At 59.0% G+C, this 27,620-nt stretch overlaps 1 protein-coding gene and 1 long non-coding RNA gene across 2 annotated transcripts; one reads left to right on the plus strand and one right to left on the minus strand.

Annotated features, from left to right (window-relative positions):
* Positions 1 to 461: 461 nt before the first annotated feature.
* Positions 462 to 14,713, minus strand: METRNL (meteorin like, glial cell differentiation regulator). Its single transcript, XM_040639914.1, has 4 exons — positions 14,532 to 14,713; positions 8,570 to 8,955; positions 1,842 to 1,901; positions 462 to 961 (listed from the first exon to the last, which is right to left on the minus strand). Exons 1-4 carry the CDS (start codon positions 14,696 to 14,698, stop codon positions 645 to 647), a joined length of 930 nt encoding a protein of 309 aa, XP_040495848.1. The 5' UTR covers positions 14,699 to 14,713; the 3' UTR covers positions 462 to 644.
* A 350-nt stretch (positions 14,714 to 15,063) lies between these two features.
* LOC103665847 lies at positions 15,064 to 19,399 on the plus strand. The gene is made up of 3 exons (XR_569415.2): positions 15,064 to 15,191; positions 16,380 to 16,526; positions 18,049 to 19,399. It is a non-coding gene; the product is annotated as an uncharacterized LOC103665847 (long non-coding RNA).
* Positions 19,400 to 27,620: the final 8,221 nt, after the last annotated feature.

Raw genomic sequence — 27,620 nt, forward strand, 5'->3', positions numbered from 1 at the left:
CTAAAGCGTGAGCATAACAGCTGCACTTATAGCTGGGCCCGGAGGGAAAGGCCCGGAGCAGCAGGGCTGTGGGGCTCCCTCAGGTGTGCCGACCTCAGGAGAGGCCCTGCCACCAGCGAAGCGCCATGCACGCACGACCGGGGCTGCAGACAGAGGTGCCACCGTTCCATCAGATGCTGGTCTTTATTCTCTGGAACGGAAGCAGCCTGCAGCCCAAAAATGGCCACGGCCAGCAAGCATATTCTTTGAAAAGCAAAAGCAAAACAAAAGTAAGTATTTGGCTCCCTAAATTTCCGTCATAAGAAACAACTCTGAATGGTACCCAAGCTTCGTACAAAGCCTGGTGCCCTCCGTGGGCTACGGCCCCAGCATGTCACCCAACACACCAGCCGAGCACAAGGACGTCAGGTGCTTTTGAAAAACAGTATGAAATGGCACACAAGGCATTTAAGACACTGGAGTTTGTTTCCTATGGACTTTTCTTTTTTAAAAAAAAAATATAATAACTTAGTTTGCATTGTACAACATTTCCCACCAGTCAGGGAGCCCTTGGCCAGGACCTCGCGGCGTGTGCCTCCATGGCTTGAGCACCAGGGAGCCCCCGATCCGAGCACACACTGTGGCAGCGGCGGGGTCACCGACAGTCACTCCGTGCCCATCTCGCAGGGGTTCAGGCCCCTCTCCTCGGCGTCCCTGTATGTCCTCTGGAAGTCCTTGAAGCGTGGGGCACAGCCAAGCCGGGCCTCCCCAAAGTGCATGTGGCCGGTGAAGAGAAACTCCCCACGCCCAGGCCTCACACCGCACTGCAGCAGCGTGGTAACGCGCCCCCGCCAGCCGCCGCCCTCTGGGGCCGGCCGGAAGACCCTGCTCTTCTGCCGGTAGAGCCGGCTCACGTGCAGGTGGATGGCGGACTCCTGCTGCTCTGGTGCGTGGGTGACGTTCTGGATGGAGCCTCGGACGACTGCGGAGGCAAGGAGATGGGGTCAGTGGGGTCGCCGGGGGCATCTGTGCCAGGTCGGACCCTGAATTCTGCATTCCAGAAATCCCATTAAAAATAACAATTCACACGCATGAGGCCTTCTGGGGATAAAGATAATTTTCTACAGCCATATAAGTGGGGAAAACAGGAGATAGAAACCACGTCGTGCATCAGCTTTTCAAGTTAGAACAAGACAAGTGACCATAGTTAGCGCACAAGACCTGCGGCAGGTCTGTACCAAGGGGGGACAGACACCGTGGGGCTCGGAGGGGAGGAGGCCCTGGGGGACAGCTCAGGCCCACACCCAGGATGCTGCCCAGCCCCCAGTCCTCGCTACGCAGCACCACTGCCCTCAGAGCCGGAGGCACTCAGAGCCGGGCGCAGCCGTGCTGGCTTCCTGTCCGGCACCAGCACCATGGCAGACTGCTTCCATCCTCTGCCTGAGAGTGTTGGTGCCAACGTCACGAGCAGGCCGGGGAGTCCCTGACCTCAGCCCCAGGCCCCCCAGGCTCCCTGGACCCTCGGACCAGGAGCTCCTGCTGTAGTATCCACAGGGGACCCAGATGACACAGGGCTCCGAGGTGAGGCAGCACCCGCGTTTGGAGGAAAATGCTCAGTGACCACCCTAAGCAGGATGCCTGACCCTCTCCCCACCTTCCAGACAGGTCCCTCCCCCGGGTAGACGGACTGTCACTCTGCTGCACAGAAAGGGAAGCATTTTCCTGTTACTACAATTGGTGGCGGGGGGGCCCCAAGCCCCGTGTCCTCGGCAGTCTGCTCCCCAAGCTCAGTTCCAGCACTGGAAGGCCCTCCCAGGCCCCGTGGGGCTCCTGACACGTGGCAGGAACATGAGGACACTTACCGAAGTCGCTGGTGCAGACCGCCAGCAGCACTTCTGCGTCACTGCAAGGGCGGCATGGGGCTGCAGGGAGAGAACGGGTTAGGGGCGGGGTCTGCAGGACACAGGCCCACATCCACGCCCACCAGGTCCTGTAGAGCTCTGACCCTGGGAAGCAGGACAGAGAGCCCGACCTCGGCCGTGCAAGTGGGGGGCTGACCGATGCAGGGGACACCCCGAGCTCCAGATGTGGCTGTGAAGGGCACACACCCCGAGGGAGAGCTGGCCTTGGTGCTTGTCCCCACTTAGCTTGCCGGCCCAGCAAATCTCGCCCATGCCCGTCACCCATGCGAACCAACCCGAGCTGGTCTGAAGCTGCGTCCCCTACACCAGCCCGGCTGAGAGTCGCCTGCATTCCAACCTCCACACCTGCACCCCAAATGTTGTGACCGCCCACTCACACATCCCCTGCTCCCCAGGCCCCTGTCTGCTGCCAAGACTGGAGGGTCAGGGCACTGCCCAGGACCGCCAAGGCTGCTGAAGGTGCCTGCGAGCGTGCAGGAACGCAGCTGCGTGCACAGCCCCTCCCCCAGACCCCGCCTGGACCTCAGACCGCGTCACTGCCTGCAAACACCAACCACAGCAAGCCCAGTTCACAGAAGCCCCAAACCCCCACAGCCTGGGTGGGGCTGGCTTCCTCCAGCCAAGCCAGGCCTCACCCGGTGAACTTCTGCCCCAGCCCGGCCCTCACCCCGCCCTTCACCCTCACTTCCTCAGATGGGGTGAAGCTCCAGAAAGATTGGGGGGGGCGGAACAGAGCCTCTGGTCCTGGCAACCCTCCCCCCAGACCACGGCACCGCTCCTGACCCAGCACTGGATTTGGGAGAACACAACACTAGGCCCTCACTGCACCTTTCAAGGCCTCGGACTCTTGGATGCAGAGTCTCTAGGCTTTGGCACAAATTCTCCCAGGTCAGGGAAAGGTTAGTATAAAGTCTTGCTGGAACAAGGCCTTTCACTTTCTCAAGGCCCCAGAACATCCATAGTTTGGGCACCTGCTGGGCCTGGACAAAGCTAACCCTGTCTGCACACTGACCAGTCACCTTCCCAAACCCTGAACTGGGTGAGCAGTCAGGGGCAGGACCAGGTACCAAGGAGCAGGAGCTGGGAGAGGCCTTCTGGGGCCCAGGCCATGGGGCCAGCAGGGTCTGCGCCACCCGGAGCAGCACAGGGTCTCTGTGGACCCTGTGGGGTGGACATGAGTTTCGAAGCACTGGCCCTCGTCATCCTGCTTGGGCAGGGGTGGATGTTTGCGCCCCAGGCCAGTTCAGGAGGGCCTGACTCACTGGCCCTCCCACCACCTGCTGCTTCTATCAGGTCGTCAGGAAGCAGGAGACGCTGCAGGACAAGCACAGCCTGTTGGACGCGTCCCATCCGGCCCATTGGGAGATCGGGCACCCACCCAGCTCGAAATCCCAAAGACTGCTGCCCACCTGCGCCACTCAGGTTCCATGTGTAGACCCCCAGTCTCAAGGCCTTTCTTCAAAAAGAGGGTGGCCCACTGGGGGTCCCCTACCCTGCTCACTCATCGGGGACGTGCTGCCCCCATGGGGCCGGACAGGCCACACAGGTCAGGAGGGATGAGGCAGGGCACACAGCACTGCAGGGGCAGGGGTCTTCAGCTGCACTGAGCGGCAGCATTTTATTGTAGTCCTTATGGCAAGGGGCACGTGGCGGAGGTGGGACCTCCCATCCTAGCCGGCACTCCCTAGCGCCCAAGGGGTCAGAGGCCCCACCTGGGTGCCCTTGCGGGTGGGAGAAGGTGGGTCAGCAGTCCGTCCCGTGGTGGCCATGGCCCGCCTGCGGGTGCCCCTCCTGGAGCACTCACCCAGGGGGGAGGAGCCACAGCCGGGCCCCTGGGGCCCGGCCACGCAGTGTTCCAAGCAAGGGTGGGCGGGAGGCCCAGGTCCACACAAGCTCTCCAGAAGCACATCTCAGCTTCTGAGTCGGCTGAGCCAGGCCACAAAGGCAGCAGTGTGGCAGTGACTGGCCCAGGCCACACCCCGTGTTCAGAGCCCCGGCCTGGTGGCGCACGGTTCACCAAGTCCAAGAGCTTCGCCCTCCGTGTGGACATAGGCCCCGGGACCTCGGCTGACAGCTGAGGGGAAAGGTGGCAAGGAGCCGGCCCTGTGTGCCCGCCAGCTCCCACCCCACGGCACCGCAGGCGTGGGGATGCCGGGGACCGAGGGGAGGGCGGTCAGCAGCCTGCGGAACCCTCCTGCCAGAAGCCTCCACGAGCCGACACCACCACAGCCGGGCTACTAAAGTGCCGCCCTGGAGACTCTTCTCGTAATTCTGAGTTTTACGACACGTAGGTCACCTTCTTGGAAAATCCGGTCTGTGGACGCCAAGAGAAGCAATCTGGAAACAATTATCAATCGGAGTTGGGCTCATAAAGGCTCTGGAACGCGCTGGTTTTGGACACATCGAATCTCGTTTCCTTGCAGGGGAAGATGAGGAGGGGGCGGCCAATAGGCCAGTTGGGACTATGGTTCTTGGAGACGGGGTGGCTGAGGTATGGACATCCTAGGGAGATTACCCCGGAATGTGCATACGAGGAACTGAAGAAGGAAAACACAGGGTCAGGGAGACCAGAGGGGGCTACTGTGGGGACCCAGGTAAGGAGGGCAGGTGCAGGCAGGGAGGAAGGAGGGGCAGCACCCTTCATGTCAGGCCCTCGCCAGGGAGAGGTTCAAGATGGCCGCATACTGTTCTGATGGGCAGGGCAGCCTGGGTGAGGATGACCAGGTGGACGCATGCAATTCCAAAGGGAAAGCTGTGCATGAGGGCACCCGCCAGCGCCTTCACGGCGGCCAGTGCCGGGGGCAAGGGGACACAGCTGGAGCGGGGCTGGTGTGAGCTGAGGCCCACTTACGGTTCTGGAGCCTCCCTGGACTGTCACCACAGCCAGCCGCAGGCTGGTGTCGCCCCGAGATGGCCCCACGGGACGTGGCCCGGGCTGGTCGGCTGCCCCCAGGTCCCGTCTCTTATGCGCTGGGAACTCTCAAGCTCACCAGCTTCTCCTCCTCACCTGTTCCCATCCCTCCCTCTTCCTGGTGAGGACGCAGGTGGAGGCCACACCCTTCCACCCCAAAAGGCCAGAGATGGGCAAGATGAGAAATAATTACCCAGTAATTACAGTGGCCAGAGAAGCCAGGCAGGAAACAAAATGATCCATAGAAAAAAATTCAGTTCTCTCTCCTTCTCTGTCTCCAGGACATGATAAGGGTTCCTTTACTTTTTCTGAACTTTGCTAGTCATTCCCCACAGCCCAGCCCAGCCCCTCAGAGCCACCACCAAACTCTGAGCAGGAAAGGCTCCCCAGTGGAGGGCTCTGTACCCACCTGACCCACCCCTTGGGCATCACTCACCCCCTAGCTCATCAAACAGGGCAGGTTTTAACAGGGTCGAGTGATGATGCCCATTGGAAACTGTGGGACCCAGGCGGCCCTCACCACAAGGTTCCCCGCGAGCAATGGGAGTAACTTTTATGTGTTCAGAGCCAGCACCCTCCCCTCTAGCTGTGGGCCTAAAATGCCACTGTCTTCCCCCTTTATCTGTTCAAGGAAGCCTGCTCTGGGCAGGCACTGCATGGAGCCCAAACCCCAAACCCCAGACACTGGATGTGGCCAAGCCAGTGAGCCCCTGCTGTTCAGCTCCCTGAGAAGTAAAAGAACAGACTGGAATCAGAAGCCCACCTGGGCTGCCCCAGCCAAACCAAGGAGAAGGAAGTCTGTCTCTGCCCCCTATTTTATTTTATTTTTTTTTAAAGATTTTATTTTTATTTTTTTGAAGAGATAGAGACAGCCAGCGAGAGAGGGAACACAAGCAGGGGGAGTGGGAGAGGAAGAAGCAGGCTCATAGTGGAGGAGCCTGACGTGGGGCCCGATCCCGTAACGCCGGGATCACACCCTGAGCCGAAGGCAGACGCTTAACCGCTGTGCCACCCAGGCGCCCCTGTCTCTGCCCCCTAGAACCAGACAGAGCAACCCCCGGCCACCCTTCCCTGGCCAGCGCCACACACCCCCAACCCTACTGGACAATGCGGGCTCCCGGTGGTGCCCGTTTTCCCAAGTATGCTGGGACTCTGGGGAGCATGGGCCCCAGACTGCCCGGCTGGGCTCCACTGGGAGACCTCAGCACATGCTCCAGGCGCGGCCCCAGACCTTCACCCATCAGTTCCCTAGATCTGGCCACTTGCCCACTGTTCGTGTCCTGCCAGATTTTTTCAGCACCAGAGGTGAACCTCATTACCCCACAGGGAAGGAGGAGGGCACGGGGCAGGGTGGGGGGAAGCGAGTCCCACCCTGCCAGCTGTGTGGCGGGTAGATCCTGAGTCCCTCAGCCCACAGGCTGGGGTCACCGCCCACCACCCATGCCTTGATCTGCACCTGGAGGAGCAGTCTGCCTCTCCATTCCGGCCTCTTCTTGGCTGTCCGAGCTTCTCGGTTCACACCAGGAAGCACACTAGATGACCACATCACGACAAACACTCCCAGAAACGTCCAGGGCCGCAAGGCTCACACACACATCGGCCGTCCGGGAGCCTCTCCTTTCTCAAGTCTGCACGAACTAGAACCTGTGACTCATCGGGGAGGGAGAAGGCTCGTGGAGCTCCCCGCCGCCAGGAGACATGGCCCAAGGGCATGTGCGCACCTCCACACCACAGGTGCTCCCGCCTCATCGAGGCTCCTGCAGCCACGCCGGGGGCAGAGCAGGAGAAGCCGGGAGCCACGCGCTACCATCAGAGAGCCCGCCTGGCCTGGTGGACGTCACCGCCGCCAGATGGCTGGCGCTGACATTCCACATTACGTACCCATTCCTCTGGCATTAAGGGCTTAGGGGCCCATCCCCTGATGAAAGGCAAGCATCCTGGGGAGAAGGGACGCACTGGCGTCCCCGGGCCCCTGCTGCCCCTCGTCTCCCTCAAGATGTCAACAAGTCCCCAACGTCTCCTCCCCTCAGCCAGCTATCACCAGTCAGAAACACCAAATTCAGGGACTGGGTTTTTTCACACTTTGTTTTTATCGTGAGTTTATTTCTAGGTCCCCCAGCGTGAGGCTGGGGTCCCCTCCCCCAGCTCTCCCACCCACCCTATAGCTGGTGATCAAGATAAAGACTGTTGCGGTTAAAATTTCATTCAGGTCTGAGATTTACAGCAGCTTTCACTGTCACCTTCCTGAACGGGAGACCTGGCCGGGCGTCTGGACTGGGGGAGGGGGGTGCAGCAGGGAACCACCCGGGCAGTCAGGCACTTGGGGGGGGGTCCCACCTGGGCAATCCTACACAGAAGTTCTCTAAGAGACGAGCTGACTTCGAGAGACACTGAAGTTTTGCACACTGATCTGAGCCAAGAATGCAGAACAGTAAAATGTGGATTCCCATTCAGGAGGAAAGTCTGCATTTCAAAACCTAGCAGAGGTTTTTCCCCCGGTCCAATCTTTTATTTACTAAAGCGCGGAGGTCAAATCTTTTATTTACTAAAGCGCGGAGCTGATACTATTCTTCAAACCGGTACTTCTGCCTTACACTGCTGACACCTGTTGGAACTGCCCTCGGCACTGTGGGATGTTAGCAGCATCCCTGCCTGGCCGGCACGCTCAGTGATTACCAGTGATTACGGCACTCCCACCGGACCATCATCCGGGCTGGCTGGTCTCCTGGGGAGTGGCCTTCCTGGAACTTGCTCACACTTCCCCCTCACTGGAAGGCATCTTGCTACCAACCAGCTTTGGAATTGATACGGATGGTGTCCTCACACACTTGGACCCCATGAGATCATCTGTGTCTTGGAGCAAGGGGGAGACGCTTGGCCTGGGTGCCTCTAAAAGACAAGGACTTCTGCACCTGGGCAGTCAGGCAATGGGCTGGTGGGGGGGCACAAGGGGCGAGACCTGGCCATGTGAGAGCTCTGGAGGCCACTCACTTCTCCTTGGTCTCTGCCTCTGGAACTCTTTGGGGACCAACACTACCCTCCACACAGGGCCCTGCAAAGCTGTCTGTTTGCCTCAAAAGTACAAACGAAGGACAATGTAAAGCCAACTTACGATCTCCCTGTGCACACACCCCCTCGGCTGCTGAGAACCTCCCTCCAGAACTATACCCTAGGAGGGCCCTGCAATGGAGGGGGCTCCTCGAGGGCTGGCCTCGTGGGACCCCCAGGTGAGTCCCTGCCCTGCCTGGTTCCTCTATCCACAGCCCCTCTCCTGGCACACGGCTGGTGTCTCCACTCCGCACGGGGTTATCCTTAGACCACCCACCCACAAAATGCCTCCAGAACTGGGGACCAGCCCCACATTTCAGGTCATCAAGGCTCTGCACTACTCTGGAGTGTGCATCAGTCTTGGCTCCCACCCAAAACTTGCCATGTCAGATGTCGAAAACACTCAGCTAATCCATACATCAGGAGAAATGCCAGGGACACACATTTCCAGTTACAGCCCCAACGGCACACAGAAGACGAGCACGTCAGGGAGCTGGGACCACGGTCCATCCGGCCTGTGGCCATTCCCAGGGCACACTCGATCCTTGTGCTGAGACACAGTTCCTGAGAACTACTGGGGCACCACACGTCCAATACCCCCTACACCCAGGGGGCCGTCTGCTGGCGCCACCATGCCTGCGGCCGCCCACGAAACCACCCAGAAGCCCCCACCCTGCTGCCCTTCCCACCACCAGGGCACGCCACCCACCTGACAGAGCATGCAGGTCCGACCCCGCGTGCCGGCTGGTCAGCTCGTACTGGAAGCCCGTGGTCCTCCTGCTGATGTCCTGCTGGGGCGCAGCCTCCACGAAAAGGCCACCGTGCTCGAAGCCAAAGCAGAGCACCTGGCCAGGCCCGCGGTCCCCGTCCCGCACCAGCAGCTTCAGTTCTCCAGTTCTTTCCAAATAAATATTGGCCCCCGAGGAGTCCCTGAGGGGCTTGATGCAGAGAGTCAGGTGTCGAGAGGGCGGGAAGGTGTTGGGCCGCACGTTGACGATGAGCGCCCCGGTCGGGTACATCCACTCCACGGAGCCCTGGGAGCATCGCAGGTACACCTGCTCCACCTCCTTCCTGTGGGCCTCGTGCGTCAGCCCGCTGCGGGGGGGACACGCATCAGCCAGGGCCCACCCCACACGCGCCCCTGCCTGGGGGACACCCACCCACCACGCGCTGGCTTCTGCAGCCCCTCACCCCCATGCGGGCTGCTCCCACCTCGGCCCTGCTGCAGGAGGCCGTTTCCAGGGAGGGGCAGCCACATGGCCCCGCATCCAGGCCCCTCTGACGGGCCTGCCCCAGAGAGTCGCGGTGAGACAGGCTGTGACCTGCACAGGCAACGTGCGTCTCAGACCCTCTCAGCACCTCGAGGCTTGCATCTGCTGGCCTTCAAGGCTGCAGCCCTGGGCGCCCGTGTCCTTGAGGCTCCTTGCATCGGGGAGGCAATGGGTCCGTGGAGGCAAGGACCACGGAAGGGTAGATCTTCTGGAACATGGTCAAGGACACACCCACAGGACCCTGCCTCCAACCCAAGTTCCAGGTGACCTACTGAGGGCCGGGAATGATGGCAGAGTCCCTCTGTGTGTGAAAACGAGGAGAGAATCACTTGGTCCAGAGAGTAGCTTTTAAACCAATTACGAATGTAAGCAATTTGGGGTGCTGGAGATTGTGGGTGAGTTTTGTCTTCCCGAGAGGCATTTTGTGTTTTCCTTAAAGTGATGACTTGATGGCTTTTTCATTTGCAAACCTTGGGACGCTTGGGTGGCTCCGTGGGTTGCTGAGTCTGCCCTTGGCTCAGGTCATGATCTCGGGGTCCTGGGATGGAGCCCCCCCCCCCGCAGGCTCCCTGCTCAGTGGGGAGTCTGCTTCTCCCTCTACCTCTCCCTCTCCTTCTGCCATTCCCCGGCTCTAGGATTTTATTTATTTATTTGAGAGAGTGAGCAAGAGAGAGAGCACCACACACAAGCAGGGGGAGCTGCAGAGGGAGAGGGAGAAGCGGACTCCCCCCGCCCCACCCCGCAGAGCAGGGAGCCTAATGAGGGGCTGGATCCCAGGACCCCGGAATCACGACCTGAGCCAAAGGCAGATGCTTACCTGAGCCACCCAGACTCCCTCAAATAAATAAATAAATAAATAAGATTTAAAAATTAACCCTGAAGACTCTGCATTGCCAATTGTATTTTTAAAAATAAACTCAAATAACATCAAAGCAAGATAGAAAAGTAAGGTAAAGGTCCTCCACAGGGGAGAGACACGACAGGCAATGCGTGGAGGAGCCACAGGGACAGACAGACACAAGCAGTAAGCAGACACTTCATCTTCCCAAGGAGAAGTTTTGGAGCGCCAAGTTAGTCTCACCCCTAATAAAGACTAAATAGGAAAAAATGAAGTGGGCTACACTCTTGGTGAAACAGGTCTGGAGTAAAGTCACTTCGTTATGTTTTCAAGAGATTGAAACCACCAAAAATGGTGAAGCTTCCCCTACCCCAAATTTCCACGTGAATGTCAGCTTGTGCTAATGTTACGTCATAGCCACCAAGCAGCCTTGGGTCCCCACCAGTGACTCCGACCAAGTGCTCTATTACACGAAAGTTGGTTCTGATCAGATCTCAGACAGGTTCACCCACATTCTTAGGATTTTTCTGTGTAATAAACAATGCTATATTCAGTGCCCTGGCCTGAGTGAGTTACCAGAAACCCTTTCTACAGAGGAGAAAACACGTAACATATGGTTTGCATTTACTGGTGGTGACTCATGCTCCAGGCTCCAAAAAACCTCACTTTTCATACGACGGCCAGCTGCAGGCCGGGGCTGCACAGTCATCCTGCAGACCACATCAGAGGGAGGTGTCAAGGAGGTGACCCCCCTCCTAACCCCGCTCCCTGCCCCCGCAAGGCCCGGGGTCACTAGCAGCCAGCCCAGCCTCAGACGCCTACCAGGGCCGCACACGCAGAACAGACTTACAAATTACAGTCAAATAAAACTCGTATAAGCGCATCTGACACGTATGTGTGGACGCACGTAATTACAGCGCTATGGGAAAAATTAGACTAAATGGAGAGTGGCTGACACAGATGACTATAATCAGCTCTGCTCTTATGCAGCCAACACGAACTTTATCATAGTGTCCCTCCTCTCCTGTCTCCAGCCTCAAGGGGCAGCTGGACACTTGCCCCACACCCAGACACCAATCCTTAAAGCTCTCTCCCATAAAAACCATCCTGTCCAATTCTTCACTTTCCTCTCTGTGGAGGAAGGGGGAGGCTCAAGGGAAAGGAAAGCCCATACCAGAGGCTTTGGACCCCCTCACTAAGTCACCTAATCCAAACAGTGGAGGGAGACATGGGGAGGTCCACCCCTACCCACATCTGGGGCAGGGACAGAGGGAGCGTTTGTGGGGACATATCACCCCGGACACCTTGTGCGGTACACCTGGCTCCATTTATTCGTAAGTCACTCTACTGAAAGAGGGCCAGGAACAACGTGAAGGTGGGCATAGAAGAAACAGGCACCCCGTCACCTCACCCATTACCTAATGTCTTCACTGGCCACCAGGAAAGGGTCTACACCCACCCCAGGGTCCACGGCCAGCATGCAGCTCTACTCTGCCTCTCCCCTCATATTCTCCTAAAGCATTGAGGCCACCAAGAGTCCAACCACGCGCTCAACACGGATGTTGACATGAAGGTCAGTAGCGCGTGCTATGCAAGACATCGACCCAGTCCAGCAGACCCACCAGTCTCCCAGCCTGGGACCCCGCTGGGTCTTTAATGAAGTGAAGGGCTCATAGTCTGTCTAGTTCTTACCAGAAAATCTGGCCAAATCTCTCACCTCTAAGTTTCCAGCACCACAGCAAACCTGAAAAAACTTCTGTTTATGCAAAATTGCTGGAGGTGCAAAAATGTGCCACATGCGTGACATCACTGATGGTGGCATTTGAGATTTTCACAGAGCGTGCAAGCAACATGCTTATCAGACAAACATAAAATAACTGGTCTCTGATGTGATTAAGCTAAAGGGTACAGAGGAAACTGTGGCTTCAGCCAGCCGTGGGGGCTGAGGGCACCGACTGCTCTGGGGATTACGTAACTGGGCTCACGCATCGTTCCAGAAAAAGGAGTCTGCAAGCATCGCTCCCCCGGTGGACACACCTAAGGAGCACCTTCATGGAAAGGACAGCAAATTCCCAATGGAAAGGGGACTTTCTGAAGGGGTCAGTGTGGTGGCAGCAGGGCCCATACCCGTCACACTCACAGCCTGGGTCACCCGAGGCACCAGAAGTAAATGATGGTCTTTTGTTCACTAAAGTCAGGAAGAGAGTTCAGATCAAGGAAGAAACCAAAAGGCTCTGATAGCTGGAGTTGGCTTTCATTTCCCCACCGAGCAGGAGATCTAGCCCAGGTGCGATGGACCCACAAACCCTGCCGATAGTAGTGGGAAAGTTCATGGTCCATCTTTATGACCACAGCCTAATAAAGATTGGGGCGCTGTCCTGCCCCTGCACACGGGACGGGGATTGCAAAACCTCCTGCTTCATTGCTTGGAAACACCCAGAAACGCATTTCAGCCTGTCAAATGTGAGTAGCCAGTGTCATAAAGAGCAACTCCCTTCCTATCAGGGGATCAGAATCCACCCAGGGTATCGGGACTCGCACCACCCCGTGCTGTCTTTAGAACAGCTCATAAAAAGTCATAAATGTTCTGGGGGTCAGCAGGCAAGTCAGCACACCCAGGTTCCCACAGCAAGGGTCTATCAGCTGAAGGCATATGGTAACTGGGGCGGCAATTATAATGCAAGGGGGCTTCTGTTCCAGGAATGTGGCCTGGCCCTGTCTTCTCTCCAGATCCCACTGTGGCAGCCCCTGCAGCCACCCTCTGCCAGCCTCTGCCTTTGGGCTGAGTGGAGGACAGCTGGAGGGAGTCCAAGACCAGGAGTATGTTAGCAGTGATGGAGACAGAGGGTGGCAGTCAAGTGTCCCTGCTTCTCCAGGTAGGTGAGAGGATGCAGACACCTGCTTGATGCAGGAGCTCGTTGGCCCTCTGACCAGCCCTCGCTCACACATCCCTCCCATCCCCAGGAGGCATCCTCTTCCAGGCATACAGTCCTCTGAGAGACTGAAAGGATGTCAGCTCCTCTGGAAATTCAGGCTCCCACTGTCGACTGGGTTTGTTTCTGATCTGCTGAAGGAGGACACCCTAGACCTCAGTTTAGGGGTGCACTGATTCATCCAGAAGCTGCAAAACAGGGAGTTTAATTACCAGCGTGGGGGAAAGGGCAGCCCTAGAAGAGTGTGTCAGAGTCAGAGGCTTCCTGCCAGCTCTGAGCTGGCGCCAGCATTCTCCAGGCCAACCCTCCCCCAGAGCTCCAAGCTCATGGCCCCCATCTCGCTCCTCCATCCCTGCTCTGGTGTGTGCAGGGAGAGTTTGTGCCGCAGGGAGAGTTTGTGCCGCAGGGAGGAAGGCCACCACAGACCCAACCTCTGGAGCCCAGGACCCTGGCTCTAGGAGGGGTGGAAAGTGGGGATGAGGGTAATTGCCAATGTCCACAGAGAACTGGGTCTGTAAGTACCCAAGATGACCAGCGGCTGCCCTGCTGACGCAGAGCCCAGCACACTGGCACAACCCCCACCCTTCTCGGAAAAACTGTCTTCCCTCAAAATAACCCCGTGATACCCCCAGCATGAGGTGTGAGCCAGCGGGAGTCTTCCCATCAGACATCAAGGCCAAGGGGCTTGGGTGGAGGCCCTGTTCCCTGCAACACCCCGACACTGAGAGCCGCGGGCAGCCCCAGCCCACAGTTTCAGAGAAGGAGATGGGCATCTCCCTCTGCAAACTCCTTCACCGGCACAAAACCCGCTTTTCCAACTGCGAGCTGCCTGCCGCGGGGCCGAGGGCGCCCTTGGCGGATGGCGGTTTCTCACCCCAAGTAGCTGTGCCCTCAGGCGCCCCGCCCGCGCACACTTGTGACTTGCACTCCTTTCTGCTTGTCACACTTCAGTTTTAAAAAAAGTCCTCGGCTGCCACAGCGGAGGGGCGTGAAGGGGGGTCGCCGAGCCCAGCGCGCGCGCTGCCAAGGGCGGCCTGACCTTCACCGGGTCCCGGGCGGGGACGGGGGGAGGCTCGGCGGGCCCCGCACTCTGCCCGCGCACAGGTGTCCGCCCGCGGGTCTCCGCGCGCACAGGCGTAGTCCGCGCCGCGGTCCGCGCCAGAGCCCCGCTCTGTCCACCGAAGCCCCCCGCTCCCTCCTGCGGACCCGCCGGCCCTTCCCGCTCGGCTCTGAGCGCAGGCCCGGCTCCTCCCGCCCGGGGCGCGCAAGTCCTCGCCGCGGGCAGAGCCGGGAAGGGCCGGAGGACCGACCCCCGCCCGCCTCCAGTGCCGGGTCGGAGCGGGGCGAGTGGGCTGCCCGGTCGGGACCGACCCCGCAGCGCGGCGGGCGCATCTCCCCCTGGGCGTCCTCCCGGGCAGGGCACCCGGACGCCGCGGGCTCTTTTGTTCTAGACCCGGGGGCGGGGGCGATGGGGACAGGACTCAGCCTGGAGAGCGGGCCCCCGAGTCCCCGCCCGGGGCCCGCCTGGGGCCGCGCCCCCGCACGCTTGGCCGGCCCGGGAGGGGAGGGGAGGGCACGCCAAGGGAGAGCAGTGGACCGAAGGGCCGGGGTCGCGGGGCGCGGACTCACCTCCCCTTCCAGCTGCACAGGTCGCTCGAGTATTGCGCGCCCGCGCCACCCAGCAGCGCGGCCAGCAGCAGCAGCAGCAGCGGCGGCGGCGGGCCAGGGCCCGGGGCGGGGGGCCGCGGCCACAGCTGCCCCGCGCGCCCCCCCGCCGCCCGCGCCGCGTCCCGCATGCTCTGGCTCCGGCTTGGCCGCCGACCCCGCGTCCGCGCCCAGCGAGCAGACCCTCCACCCGGCCCGGCCGGGGGGGCGGGCGGGGCTCCAAGTCCAGGCGAGTCACGTCGTGCGCCCCCCGCGCACCCGGCGCGGCCGCCCGCCCATCCCGGCCGCAGCCGGGGCCACCCGAGCCGCTGGAGCCGCGGGAGCTGCGCAAAGAACTCCGCACCCGGCGCCGCCACCCGAGCCTCTGAAGGAGGCGAGTCCACGGTCCGGGTCCAGGCTCAGCTGGGGGGCGGTCCGCCCGGCCGCTCCGCCCCCGCCCCGGGCCCGCCCCGCGCGCCGGAACTCCGCCCTGAGCGCGCGCTCGGAGCTCCGCGCCCTGCGTGCCCGGGCCGGGGGTCCCGGGACTGCTCCGCCGAGGGGAGGAGGCGGCTCGAGGGACCGGGAGAAGGGTCCGAGAGCGACTCCTCAGAGGGAGAAGGAGGGGGCAGCAGCACGTCCCGGCCGGTACGATGCGGGACGGGGAAGGAACCCGGGATCCCCAGTACATGCAGACCCGAGCCAGCGCCTGGCCAGCGGGTCCGTCCGCAGTGGCGGTGCCGTGACTCCGTCGTGCAGACTGAGCCCGGAACGGCCACTGGGCTGTAGTGGGGGCTCCTGGCCATGCCACTACTGTGTGACCAGCCTGATTCCATCAGGGATGTTCCTGGCATCCAAACCCACGCAGAATCTGGGTGTGCTTTGCAGAGGTTCCGACTCGGTCCGGGTCTGCGACCCACGTGGGAAGGGAGGCCCAGCTTCGGCTGGTGATGGGGCTGCCTCACTGCTGAGCACACCGTGGGCTCTGGAGTACCCGCTGCACAGAAGGGCTCTGGGCCACAGCTCCTGTACATCAGGCAGAGCTTTGCCCGCTCGTCCTCACCATCCCCACTCCGGAGCTGGTCTGGTACCTGCTTCACTAGCCTCACGCTCCATTCCTCCTGGGGACGGTCTGGTGCACTGCAGGATGTGAGCTGACTCCTGGCCCCTGTGCTCTAGATGTCACACCCCCCCCCCCCCGGTTTGGCAACCCGTACTGTCTCCAGATATTGCCAAATGCCCCCTGTGTGCAAAATCTCCCACCGAGACCCCTGTCCTAGCAGGACCCAGCGCGGTGAATTGGTGAGCACAGTGTGAGGAGAGTGGCTTCTTTACCAGGTAGTCACTGGAGCCACCATGTGTCTAACGTCGGGGGTGGGGGGGAGACAAGAGGAGCACAAGCAGCCCCAGCTCTGATGGGAAAGTTGTCCTCCTTTGGCTTGGGGGCCTGATGCCAGGACCAGGGGCTGGGTCTGGTTTGGATGGATGGGGGACTCCCAGGTCTACTGTCCTACCTAGTTATCATCCTGGAAGGATGAAGAGGGTCTACCAGGCAGAGGGAGGGAACCATGGTGCCCCGTGTAGCCACCTCTGTGCTCACAAAGGCAGGCTTTCTGCTTCCTCAGACTCTCTGGTGTTGGCCTGAGCTCCAGAGCCTCAAACAGCATCAAGTGGGGAAGAAACCGGACCTTGTTTTAGTATTTCTTTTCCAGACAAGATGCATTTCAGGAGGAATTTCAAGTGACCTGTGGGGAGGGGAGTGACCCTTCCACCTGTTGGTTTGCACATTGTACCCTTCTTCTCTGGTCAGAGGGTTAAAAATGTCATTGGTTGTAGGGATGGAATTGTCACCCTCTGGAGAGGTCTCGTCTGCAGGTCCCCAAACAGCTGGAACTAAGAGCAACCAGGAACCCTGGGCTCAGGAGTCAGACCCCTTGCAAGTGGTTACAGTTGGAGGATCTGTTTAGAAAAGACTTGGACTGGGTAAGTCAACCCCCCTCCGCCGGGTCCTGCCCAGTCATAAGGAGGAATGTCACCCCAAGACCCATGGGCAGCTTTGAGTGAGGAGTACATGTGTGCATTCCAGGCTTGGGGGCCTCCTGCACCCCTCACCCTACCCTCTTTGAAGTGTGTGCCCCTGCCCCTTCCCTGCGGGTACCTGGGTGCAGAAGTGCTATGACAAGTGGGCGAAGTGAAACCACCACCCGGGTGCCTGGGGAGAGGAACCTGCTGGTTGTGAATCTGGAAACTGCAACCACCTCTAACCCACAGCCACGTCCACGCAGCTCAGCAGCACCTCACACCCAGAGCTCTGCCTGTGGTCAAGAAGCTGTCCCCAAAGGCTTGTCAGGATCCAGGACTTCACACCGGGGAAGGGGTAGGGGCAGCGTTAGGGCCCCCTCATGTTACAAATGTTGAGACGGGTGCTACTGGCCTGAGTGACGTTTCAGAAGGTTTCAGAACCCCGTAGTGACCATGGGACCAAGAGGCAGAGGCCATCTCTGGGGCAGTGTGGAGCTGGTTCCCATCCTAGGTTCAGGGCTCTGTGACCTGGAGGACTGCCAAACCACCTGTGCCCGGGTCCACTTCCTTAAAACTAGGACAATAAGTGGTGCGTACAGGACGTGCAGTTGTCAAAATCCATAGAACATACAAGACTGAACAGTACAGCCTTTTGTTAATAATATGTCAATATCGGCTAATTGATTATAACAACCATACAGGCCAATGCAAGATGTTAATAATGGGGGAATGGGGGGAAGTACATCAGAGCTCTTTGCTCAGTTTTTCTGTAACCCTAAAATAGTAAGTCTACTAATTAAAAACAAGAGCTAAGGGAATCCTGCTGGCAGGAGCCTGGCAGTGTACTTAGACAAGTCCAGCAGGATGTCGGGAAGGGCCTGGCCTTGCTACTCTCTGACCTAAGGCTCTGTGACAGGCCCTCCCTTCTGGGGACACAGGTACCTCCAGATTCCTGAGGGTCTCTGAAGCAGGAATTTCCAGATTTCCCTCCTCCTGACGAGCCACCAGTCAGCTGTGGGGTGGGGCCATAGCAGCAGAACTGGTTCCTGGGGCTTCACTCAGGGATGCTCAGGGCCTCCTGGGCACCTGTGTGCCTGGCAAAGTGGGGCTGCTGACCCCTTCTGACCCTGAAGTGAAAGGTCCCCATAAATGGGTCTCTGGTACCCGTGGTGTCAGGCTCTTAGGGGGCATGTTATGTTTGGGCCTGGGGACAACAGGGTGAGGGGGGTCGTGGCTGTGTGAGGCTGCCCAGTGACCACCTGCCCCACTTCACCTGCTCAGGCCCGGTCAGGAGCAAAGAAACCCCTGTGGATTGATGATGAGCCAGAAGGGTCCTTGCCGGGTGGGCCTGTGGGTCCTCGCTGGCAGTGGGGGTGTCTTGGAGTGTGCTCACCCACGGATGGCTGGGGGCCACTTCCAGTGAGCACTTCTTCAGTTTAACCCAGCAAGAGGCCACAGTGGCACCTGACCCCCCCCCCCACAGTGGGAAGGAGCTGGCATCCTGGCATCCAGAGCAAGAGGCGAGGACTTCCTGCACACACGGTCCTCCCAACACCAGACGGAATGTCAGAAGGGGGAGTGCAAGACCAGGGCCTGCTGATGTCACAAAGCAGAGCTTCCTCTTCACACCTGCTGTGAAGGGACGCCGCCCCACCCCACTGACAGCAGCCAAGGAGGCGGGGCCCCCACCGTCCTGCCCCAGTACCTTCCATGACCAGAGGGGCAGGGCGCAGGCTCAGCGGTCACAGCAGCCCCCAGCACAACTCAGCGTGCCCACGGAGCCACGCACCCCACTCTATGGGTCCACGCCAAAGCATGTGTGCGGTGGGGCAAGTCTGTGGCCCAAATTCAGGTTAGGATAAACAGTCACTCGTCACCTGTCGTTCACTCAAGAAATGTCTGCCAGATACCTCCTGGGCATGTTTCTGTGATGAGTTCCAGCCTCAGAAGGCAGGTCACGGCCAGGCAGAGAGAGCCCCCCACACCCCACGGCAGCAGCAGCGGCCCCCAGTGTGACCAGGACCACGATTACGACTGGGGGTGGGGTCTGAGGGCTGGATGCCCTCTCCCAGCCTCCGAGTGTCAGAGTGGGTGCAGATCCTGTGGGTGGTGGGTGGATGGGCTCAGACATGGCCCCTCCCGGGTCCGGTTCACATGGGCTGTGTGGTTGGGGGTCTCCTTCTGAGTCTCAGTTACTTGCAAAGTGGGTAGTGTCTCAATTCCCAGGGTGATGTCAGCTCCACGCTATCGTCACGCGAAGCCTCACACCAGGTCGGCGTCATAAGCCTGGCTCTGTAGGTCCCATTCAGGCATCAAGGTGCCGAGCTGGCTCCTGGCAGGGTTCGGGCCGTCATGTGGGGCCGGCTCCCCAGCGTGCTCCCCACAGCCTGAGTTCTTTGAGCCACTAACATGATCGAACCACTGTAAACACTTGTATTTTCTGCCCAGTCTTGAGGTTTTCGAGTGTGTATAGACAGTCATTCTGTTATTCAGAATGGCCTCCCACCTGAATCTGCCTACTGAAGACTCAGCTGCCTCCCCTAGAAACTGGACACTTCCAGAAACTTCTGCTGATCACCCTCTCCACCTTGCCCCTTGTCATCCGTATGAAAACCCCCAGCCCCCTACCTGCCTAGGGACGGTCAAGCATGGACCCAGTGCCTTCCCCGCTAAGACCCCTGGCCTCCCTCCCGGGTCACTGCTGCCTCGCTGCTTCCTCTCTGAGGTCGTTTTTGCTGACCTTCTCATAGGGACATAATTACTGTAATTGTGGTCAAACGCTTGTGATTTCTGTTTACCAACTGCAGCAAGCAACGTGTAATTAAACGTGAAGTGAGCTAGCCAGCCTCAACCCAGTAACCCTCACCTAAACACCTCCCTAACCTAATTTGCCAGCACGGTCTGCTGTCTGTGCAGAGAAACGTAGGAGCAAGAAAGTGGGCAGCCAACCGGGTGGGGAACTGAGGGTCTGCACCCCCGCCCGTTTCCCATGGGGTCACGCGCTGGGCGTGGGCTTCAAGTCCAGGCCGACCGGCCGTGTGTGTGACTGTGGGTGGTGCCTGCCCAGGTCGATCTGGGGCTCAGAAGTGGGGCACGGCTGAAGTGATATGATTATCCCTGCACCCCGCCATCACTGTTGTTGACAACAGCCACTTTGGGCCTTCAGACCTTGAGAGCACCTCACTCGGCTGGCCCTGAACAGACCCTTGGCCCCAGGGTGGTAACCTGAGGTGATCCCACAACCGTCACAGCAGTGGAAATGCCTCTGCGTCCAGGTTCCCTCAAGGCAGCACCCCACAAGGAAGGAGGGCCCCTGGCCTCCATGAGGTGGACGCACGAGGAACCAACTACAGTGGAAGGTGAGTTTGTATGAGACGTGGACGTGATGGCTTGACAGCCCGGAGGACCCTAGTGTGGCCAGTCAGATACGTGCATAGGCTAGAACTTCAAGTGACCAGCTGCTGAGCCAGGTCTGGGCCAGTCTCAGCATCTGGGCTTCTGTCCTCAAGCAGGCACATACCCTAAGGGCTGCCTTTGGAGCTGGGAGCCAGGTTATTCCTCCCTGGGCCAGGAGAAGGTATAGGGAGGGAACAGCCAAGCACAGGAGCCGGAATTGAGGAGGGAGGAGGTGCCCCAGATAGCAGGAGCTTCCAGGTCCTGGAGAAGCCCAAGCGACCCCAGTCTGCTCTGCAGGGACGTGGGCACTAACAGCTGTCCGACAGCTCCTGGCTCTGCCCTGAGGGAGGGTGGTGTTGAGGTTCCCCCACCCCAAGCCCACCTGCCCTACTCCAGCCCAGCCTGGCCCACATCTGAGCCACATTCGGATCTTCCCAGCCCTGTGTGGATAGCAACACCACCTCTTTGCCCCAGGGTGCCAGCGCCCCACCCTTCTGAGTGAGCAAAATCCCAGGTGAAGGTGACAGGACGGCCCTGGACTCCTGGGCTGGGCTCAGACCTCAGCCAGGTACTCACAGCACCACACACACAAAACCCTTGCACCCCCGCTTGGTGAGCGGGTGCTGTCAGAGCTTAAGCCCCCTCTCCCGGCTCATGCAGCGCTGGGATTGTACCCAGACTTGTAGGCTCCGAGGTGTTAACCAGAGCGCAGGGTCCTGGCTGCCAAGGGCAGAGGCCTCACCCAGAGACCCGGCTTATATGCCAAAATGCCAGTTTCAGCCTCCACATCCTGCACCAAGTTTGGCACTTACAGTAAGGGTCCCTGTTCTCCTAGTAGGTACTCCCGTATGGTCCCTGCAGGTGCTCCCAGACCAGTCACCTGGGTGAACCAGCCTGAGGAAAGGACCCAGATCCTGCTACCTTCAGGGCAGCGGAGTGTCTGACACAGTAGTTACTGTCTTATGTCCCTGCTGCGCAGTGAAAAGTCTGAGGCTGCGCTGAGTGTTCAGATGCAGGGTGCCCCGCGCTGTAGACCCTCTGATTCAGCGGCTGATAGTGTTGGCGCATCTCGTGTATTTTGTGTGCATACATTTGTACGTTTTCTTCTTTTTAAATAATTTTTTAAAAGATTATTTATTTTAGAGGGAAAAATCACGCGCAAGTCGGGGGCGGGGCAGAGGGAGAGAATCTTCGGCAGACTCCACCCTGAGCACAGAGCCTGAGGCAGGGCTCGATCTCATGACCCTGGGATCATGACCTGAGCCAAAATCAAGAGTTGGCCACTTAACCGACTGAGCCACCCAGATGCCCCACAGTTGGACCATTTGAAAGTTGCAGAAGCTATGACCCTTTGTCCTTATACACCTGGGACAATGTATAACGTGAGACGCTGTCCTGGCACCGTAAGCACACCCTGGGAGACAGGATCCCTCAGCACCCTGAGGTGAGAGTTTGCATTTTCCCTATTGTCCCCCAAACATGCAGTGTAAGAAACACGGCCCTCCGCTGGGGACTCGCTGGTAGTGCCAGTGACCACCATCTCAGGCGGGGGCCTGGAGGGTGCTGAGCTGGCCAACCCCTCTGCACTGGAGTTCCCAGCCAGTGTCACTGATGCTGGGGGGGGGGGTAGGATCCCATCTGCCCCTCTGTGCCTCTGTGCCCGCACACTATGGCCTGTCAAGAGCGTGAGTCCGGGAACCCGGGCATCCAGAGCAGAAACAGGAATGGGGGGGCACTCCGGGCCTTCAAGCAAAGGAGGTGTGAAATCCCCTTCCCTGCACCGACAAAAGGAGAGGGCGGGCCTGCTGAGGCTCTGGGGACTATGTGGCCAGGCACATTGGGTGATGCCCACACAAGCTCTCCCCTCTCAGGCCCCACAGGTGTTGGACATGCCTCAGCCCTGGGGGAGGCTGTGCACTCCAGGGATGGGGGTGGGAGATGCTGTGGACGGGGCACAGGCCCTCCCTGGGTCAGTTCTGAGCCACACCTCAGTGACTCAGCCCAGGCGAGCAGGCGGGGACAGCTGTAGAAAACCCTCGTTCCGGGCTTGTCAGGTGTGGCCTGGTTCCCACCCGTGCAGTCAGCCTGTCTCCCAGACACCCAGCTCTGGAGAGAGGCCACAGTGGGCTGGGCAGTCCAGGGCTGCCTCCTGCTGGATGGGCTGAGCGCAGGCCCCAGGCCATTGTCCCTTGACGGTAGGGGCTCCATTTAGATGGGCAGCCCCACCCAGAACCAGGAGATGCCAGGAAAGCCAGCCCTAGAAGACAGGAGTCCTCCTGTCCCCTCAATGAGTCTGCAGTCCATCTGGACGTGGTGGTGGGAAGTCCAGGTTGGCCTCACCCTCCCTGGGCCTGAGGTTCAGGGAAGCATGGCTCACAGGCTGGACAGGGAAGGGTACCCAGAGCCCCACATGGGATTGATGTGGAGTGGGGGTCCTGGGGACCTGGGGGAGGCTCCAGGGGGTTGATCACATGTGCTTGGCAAACCATAGAGACGGTGGTGAGGGGACTCAAGCAGGGGCCAGGGGAGGATCAGATGCTGGGACCTGTGCAGGGTGAGGGCAGAGGAGGGTCAGACCACCGGTGTGGCTTCCAGATCTTTGCACCTAGGGTCACCAAATGCCATAGGCAAGGTCAACCAGGAGGTGACCTGATGTCATTACAGAATCATTCTTCTGGCCTGAGAAGTCATCGCGTGATTTGTGCAGCCCTTATGGAACCTAGGAAGTACTTATTCAAGAAGCCCTAGTGGGTGGGCTCTGGGAGCACGGCCGGGGTGATGAGTTTGGCGCTGAGGAAGAGTCCTGTGCCCCTCACACTTAGCTCCCACCCAACAGAACACCCCAATCCCTGCATTGCCTGAGGGCCATATGGCCCCTCTGAGGCAGCTGTCCTGCAAGACTATGTTCAGGACCCTGCCTACAGCCCCTCGGCTTCTAGACCTGTGATCAGAGGTCTCAGCGGGCCCTGAAGATGGGGCACAGAGTGTGACCCATAAGGAAGTGGGCTACATTCCAAAAAGAACTACTTGAGTTTTCTAGTTTATACACAGAAATGTGTAGGAATGGATATGAAGGCTGTGGGATAACAGTGGAAGGAAAATAACATTGGATCAGGCCAAATCCAAAACAGTTGACATGGGCTCACCAAGCAGATACTCTGTGTTAATGTTGCAACTCGAGGTTAGGGGCAGTTCTGACAGCCTGAGTGGTTGAAATGTGGACCAAAAGGTGCCCATGGTGAGCGAGTTAGAAACGCCTGTGCTGCCTTGGTCCAATGTAAAGAAAGGGATTCAAAGGGTTGGGGATATTGGGGTGACTCTGTCATTTAAGACCCATTCATCTACACAGAAGAGTGTCCATCCAAAAGATGCACCTTCCACTGAGACTGTGGGGACCCAGCCCCGGAAGAGCTCCGTGGTCCCTCTTTTCAGGCCAGACCCTACAGAAGGGACCGTAGCAACTCAACTGGAAAAACTCAATACAATGGAGTACTTGGATCCTAGGGTGGCAGGGGCCGGGTGAGGGCAGTCACCTGCCAAAAGCAAGGTGGGCGTGGCTCCTGGGGTGGCCAGCGGAGTCGAAACAGTAGTCAGAATCGTCTGACTCACAGGGACCCATGGCGTTGGCTGGTTGATCATGGCATTGCTGGATGTGAAACACGTAGGTTGTGCAATGAATTGTCATTTGATCTGCCTCAGCAGAAATGTTCTAGGTCAGGTGAGGAAAAGTCTGGTCTGAATTATAAAAACAGAGTCATGGCCCCTCCATCAATTCCAGACCTGAGCCAGTTAGAGACCCAAAACACCTTGAAGTGGGGGCAGCAGGGTCCGCTTGAGGAAGGGCCCTGGTACACCACTGAAAATTTATACTGTTCATCTTTCTCCCCGTCTTCCCCAAAGGAATCTGTGGGCTCTCATCTGGGTAATTGTGCACTGGGGAGAAGAGAATAATCAGAGCTTTGAGGGACTACCAGGTACAGATTTTGAGCAGACACTGACTCCCAGAGACCCAAATCCATCGTGGTGGTCCAGTCAGAATAAAGGCTCGAGGAGGCCAGAAGGTCCATGGGTTTTAGCCCATGTCTGTCTCTCCACAGGTCTGGTGTGGCCCTGAAGCCACCCTGGGTTTACCTCCCCAGTTCCAGAATGCTTCATTAGAACCAACACACCCAGTAGCTGGCTGAATCCCCACGGTGGTCCCCAGACCTGTGGAGTGAGGGCTGTTTGGGCAGGAAAGGCCAAGTAGGGCCCACCAGAACTGCCTCTACTGCCCAAAGCAGCACCACACTCCTGGAGGGATTGCGGAGATCAGCGCCACCATCAAGGACGTGGCAGGTGCGGGAGCGGTGACTCCCAGCACACCCTGTCTGGCTCCCCTATTTGGCCTGAGTGGGTGAGCCATGGAGCGTGACCGTGGGCCACCGTTAGGTTAATCGGGCTGTGGCGCCAGTGGCAGCCGCTGGCCTGGCTGTGGTTTCATTGCTTGAGCAAATTAATGCAAGCTTGGTACCCGGAATGCAGCTATTGCCTGGAAGATGCCTGTTTCTGCGCCCCTGTCTGCGAGGCCCCCAAGCAGCGTGCTCTCAGCTGCAAGGCCAGAGACGCAGCTTCACTGCCCTACCTCAGGGGGACACGGACTCTCCAGCCTGACATCGTGATTTATTCCACGGGGACCTTGACCACCATTCCATGCCACAAGATTTCGTATTTGTCCATGATGTGGGTGACATTGCCAGCAGCTGGTCTAGACGTACTAGTAAGACACCTGCCCGTCAGAGGCAGGAAGTAGACCAAACGATAGTTCAGAGACCTCCTTCTCAGTGGCATTTCTAGGGGCCCAGTGTGTGGGGTGTGGAGATGTTTCTTCTGAGGTGAAGGGTTAGCTGGCGCCCCCTACAACCAAAGAAGAGGCACAACATTCGTGGGTCTCTGGCTCCTGGAGGCGGCCTATTCCTGCTTTGAGTGCGTTACTCCAGCCGATCTGCTGAATGACGTAAAAAGCCGCTAGTTTTGAGTGGGGCCCGGAACAGGAGAAGGTCCGGGCCGCTGTGTGAGCTGCTCTGTCACTTGGAACTGTGCACACAGAATCTGTGGGTCTGTGCAGATGACCCAGCGGGTCCAATGATGCCTGAAGGGTCCGGAGCAGATGGAGTTGCAGCGCCCACCGTCACCTCCAGCACGTTCTCTGTGCGCTGTTTGAGGAAGACCACCCTTGCTTCCACGCGTCTGTTTCCCATCCGTAAATGGACTTGATGAAGTCATGGTGTGGACCCCGCAGGGGCGTGGGTGGCCCAGGTGAAGCAGGCAGGACCTCAGGGGTGCGTGAGGTTCCCATTTTCCTTTGTGATTTGGGAGTGCAGACCCTTCCGTCCCTCCCTCTGTCCCCTCCATTGACTATCCACCCTCATCACCCCAAACAGCAGCGGCAGCCACAGGAGCTGTTGGTGTTTGTTGTACTCAGAGCACGGAGGGCGCCTGTGTCCTGTTGGTCATGCCTATGGGTGCGTCACCTTCCCCCGTCCCTGTGGCTCTGACCAGCCACCTGCCTGCCAGCCTTGTGTGTGTCGTTGAGAAAGTGACGTGGCAAAGCCGAGAGGGCTCATGAACATGTTGTCAGTCATATTCTTCAACCATGAAAGGAAGTACACTTATTGGGAAAAAAGTCAATTGTGCCAAAGGAACTGAGAGAAAGAAGAGAGATTCCCCCTTCCCCCGGCCCCTGTCCCGTAAGCGTGTGTCTCCGCATTTTCCCATTGGCGTTGTAGGTGCACGTGTGCACGTGTGTACGCACATGAGCACTGTGTGTGTGTGTGTGCATGAGTGAGCGTGTGCGTGGTGTGTTCGCATGTGTGTGCACACGTGTTGTGTGTATGTGTATGGAGTTCTGTGTGGGACTCCGTTCACTAAGGGGGAACGTCCACAGAGTGTCCCCTTAGCCACAGCCAGAAGTTTGTGGGGTGCTTGCGGGGCTCTCCAGGCTGGCACTGGTGCCTGGGAGGCAGGATCTAGATTTCAAACCCAGTTTTTTAAAAAAACAAGTGGTAGGGGCGCCTGGGTGGCTCAGTCGTTAAGCGTCTGCCTTCGGCTCAGGGTGTGATCCCGGCGTTACGGGATCGAGCTCCACATCAGGCTCCTCGGCTATGAGCCTGCTCCTTCCTCTCCCACTCCCCCTGCTTGTGTTCCCTCTCTCGCTGGCTGTCTCTGTCTCTGTCAAATAGATAAAATCTTTAAAATAAATAAATAAATAAATAAATAAATAAATAAAATAAAAAATAAAAAAACAAATGGTAGGGTTGGGGGCTGGTGGGTCAACTTTCTTTCCGTGGCCTGGCTGTCACCCTGGGGGATGCAGCACGGCCAAGGCGCCAGCACTGGGGGGCAGAGGAGAAAGGAGTCGAAGACTGTTGGTGTCGACAGGAAGCCCTTTTGTGGGTATCTTTGAATTCCGTCTGTTCTCACTTCTTTCAAGCCCAGCTGAGGGCGGGCGGAGCGGCTGCCATCTCCCTGGGTGACCAGCTCTGAATGTCCACAGTCTCCTGTCCTGGCAACCACCCAGCCTGCCCACCCACAGTCCTTCCTGACCCCTTCTAGGGTCTCGGGCCCCCAGAGCCCTGCAGCCACAGACAGAGTGCAGGCAGGGGCGTGAGGGGCCGTCTGTGTGCAGGACTTGCTGGGCCCTCCCCAGCCCCACCACCTCCTCCCTGCGAAGATCCCGTTTCTGTCCAGCCCACCGCATGAGGGAGGCCACTCTGCCATCCTCAGGGTGCTGGTCAGGGAGGCACTGACTGGCGGGGCTGGCGGGAGCTGGGCAGCACCTGCCATGCCCCAGGCTGCAGCGCCCGGAGACAGATGTGTCTTGCTCACCTTTGGATCCCCAAAACCTGCTACAACACTGCACATAGTAGGTGCTCAACAGGACTTCGAAACCGACAAAGGGCTTTATCTCCAGCAGGCCACGACGTGGAAGGCTGCCCCAGGTGATTGGCATTCCAAGATGTCCTCGGGGGAGGGCGTCCTGCACAGCGTTCCCGGGGCCGTTGGGAGTCTGCTCCTCACCGCTGACGTGGGGCCATGTCCTGGGCCGCTCCCATCCCCATATTCCGTGCACTGTCTCCTAGGAGTGTGAACCCTTCTTGCAGCCCGACGAGAGGCCACCTCCAGCCTCAGTCACCTTCCCAGACCCCGACAACAGGGGAGAAGCCACTGTCCTGACTGGTGTGTATCACTGGGAGGTGGGAAGAGGGGCGGGCCTTTGTCTGGCTCCCAGTTCACGGTCATTGCCCCCGGATGCAAGTCGGCACTCACGTTAGTTTTTCAGGAGGGAGCGGCACCACAGCTACCACATGCTGTTTCCAGCACCTTCCAAGGAACGGTCTTCTCTAGTTCTCAGGAGAACCCAAGGCAGGATCCCATCACCAGAGCCCACTGAGGGCCTGCTGCAGGCGGTGTGGTGGGCAGGCCGGGCTCACGCCCTGGCTCCCAACCCCACGGTGGGGAGTGAGGCCCTGTGCCCCAGCCCGTGTCCTGGGGCTGACAGTGATGGCGCCTGCTCTCCATCACCCATGTGGAAAGGCTGGTCCCCACAGGCACACTCCCCGTGGAAGGAGAGTGTTTGGAAGCTCTTTGCTTTCTTTAGTTAAACCCCATGAGTTTCCTGTG

This window comes from Ursus maritimus, unplaced genomic scaffold (assembly GCF_017311325.1).
Source record: "Ursus maritimus isolate PB19 unplaced genomic scaffold, ASM1731132v1 scaffold_24, whole genome shotgun sequence".
NCBI lineage: Eukaryota > Metazoa > Chordata > Mammalia > Carnivora > Ursidae > Ursus > Ursus maritimus.

Coding starts and splice junctions, on each gene's coding strand:
- METRNL (XM_040639914.1), bottom strand. CDS start 14,698: ATGCGGGACGCGGCGCGGGCGGCGGGGGGGCGCGCGGGGCAGCTGTGG. Junction 8,956..14,531: donor CTGTGCAGCTGGAAGGGGAG/GTGAGTCCGCGC, acceptor TCCCCCCCGCAG/CGGGCTGACGCACGAGGCCC. Junction 962..1,841: donor GGTCTGCACCAGCGACTTCG/GTAAGTGTCCTC, acceptor TTGCCTCCGCAG/TCGTCCGAGGCTCCATCCAG.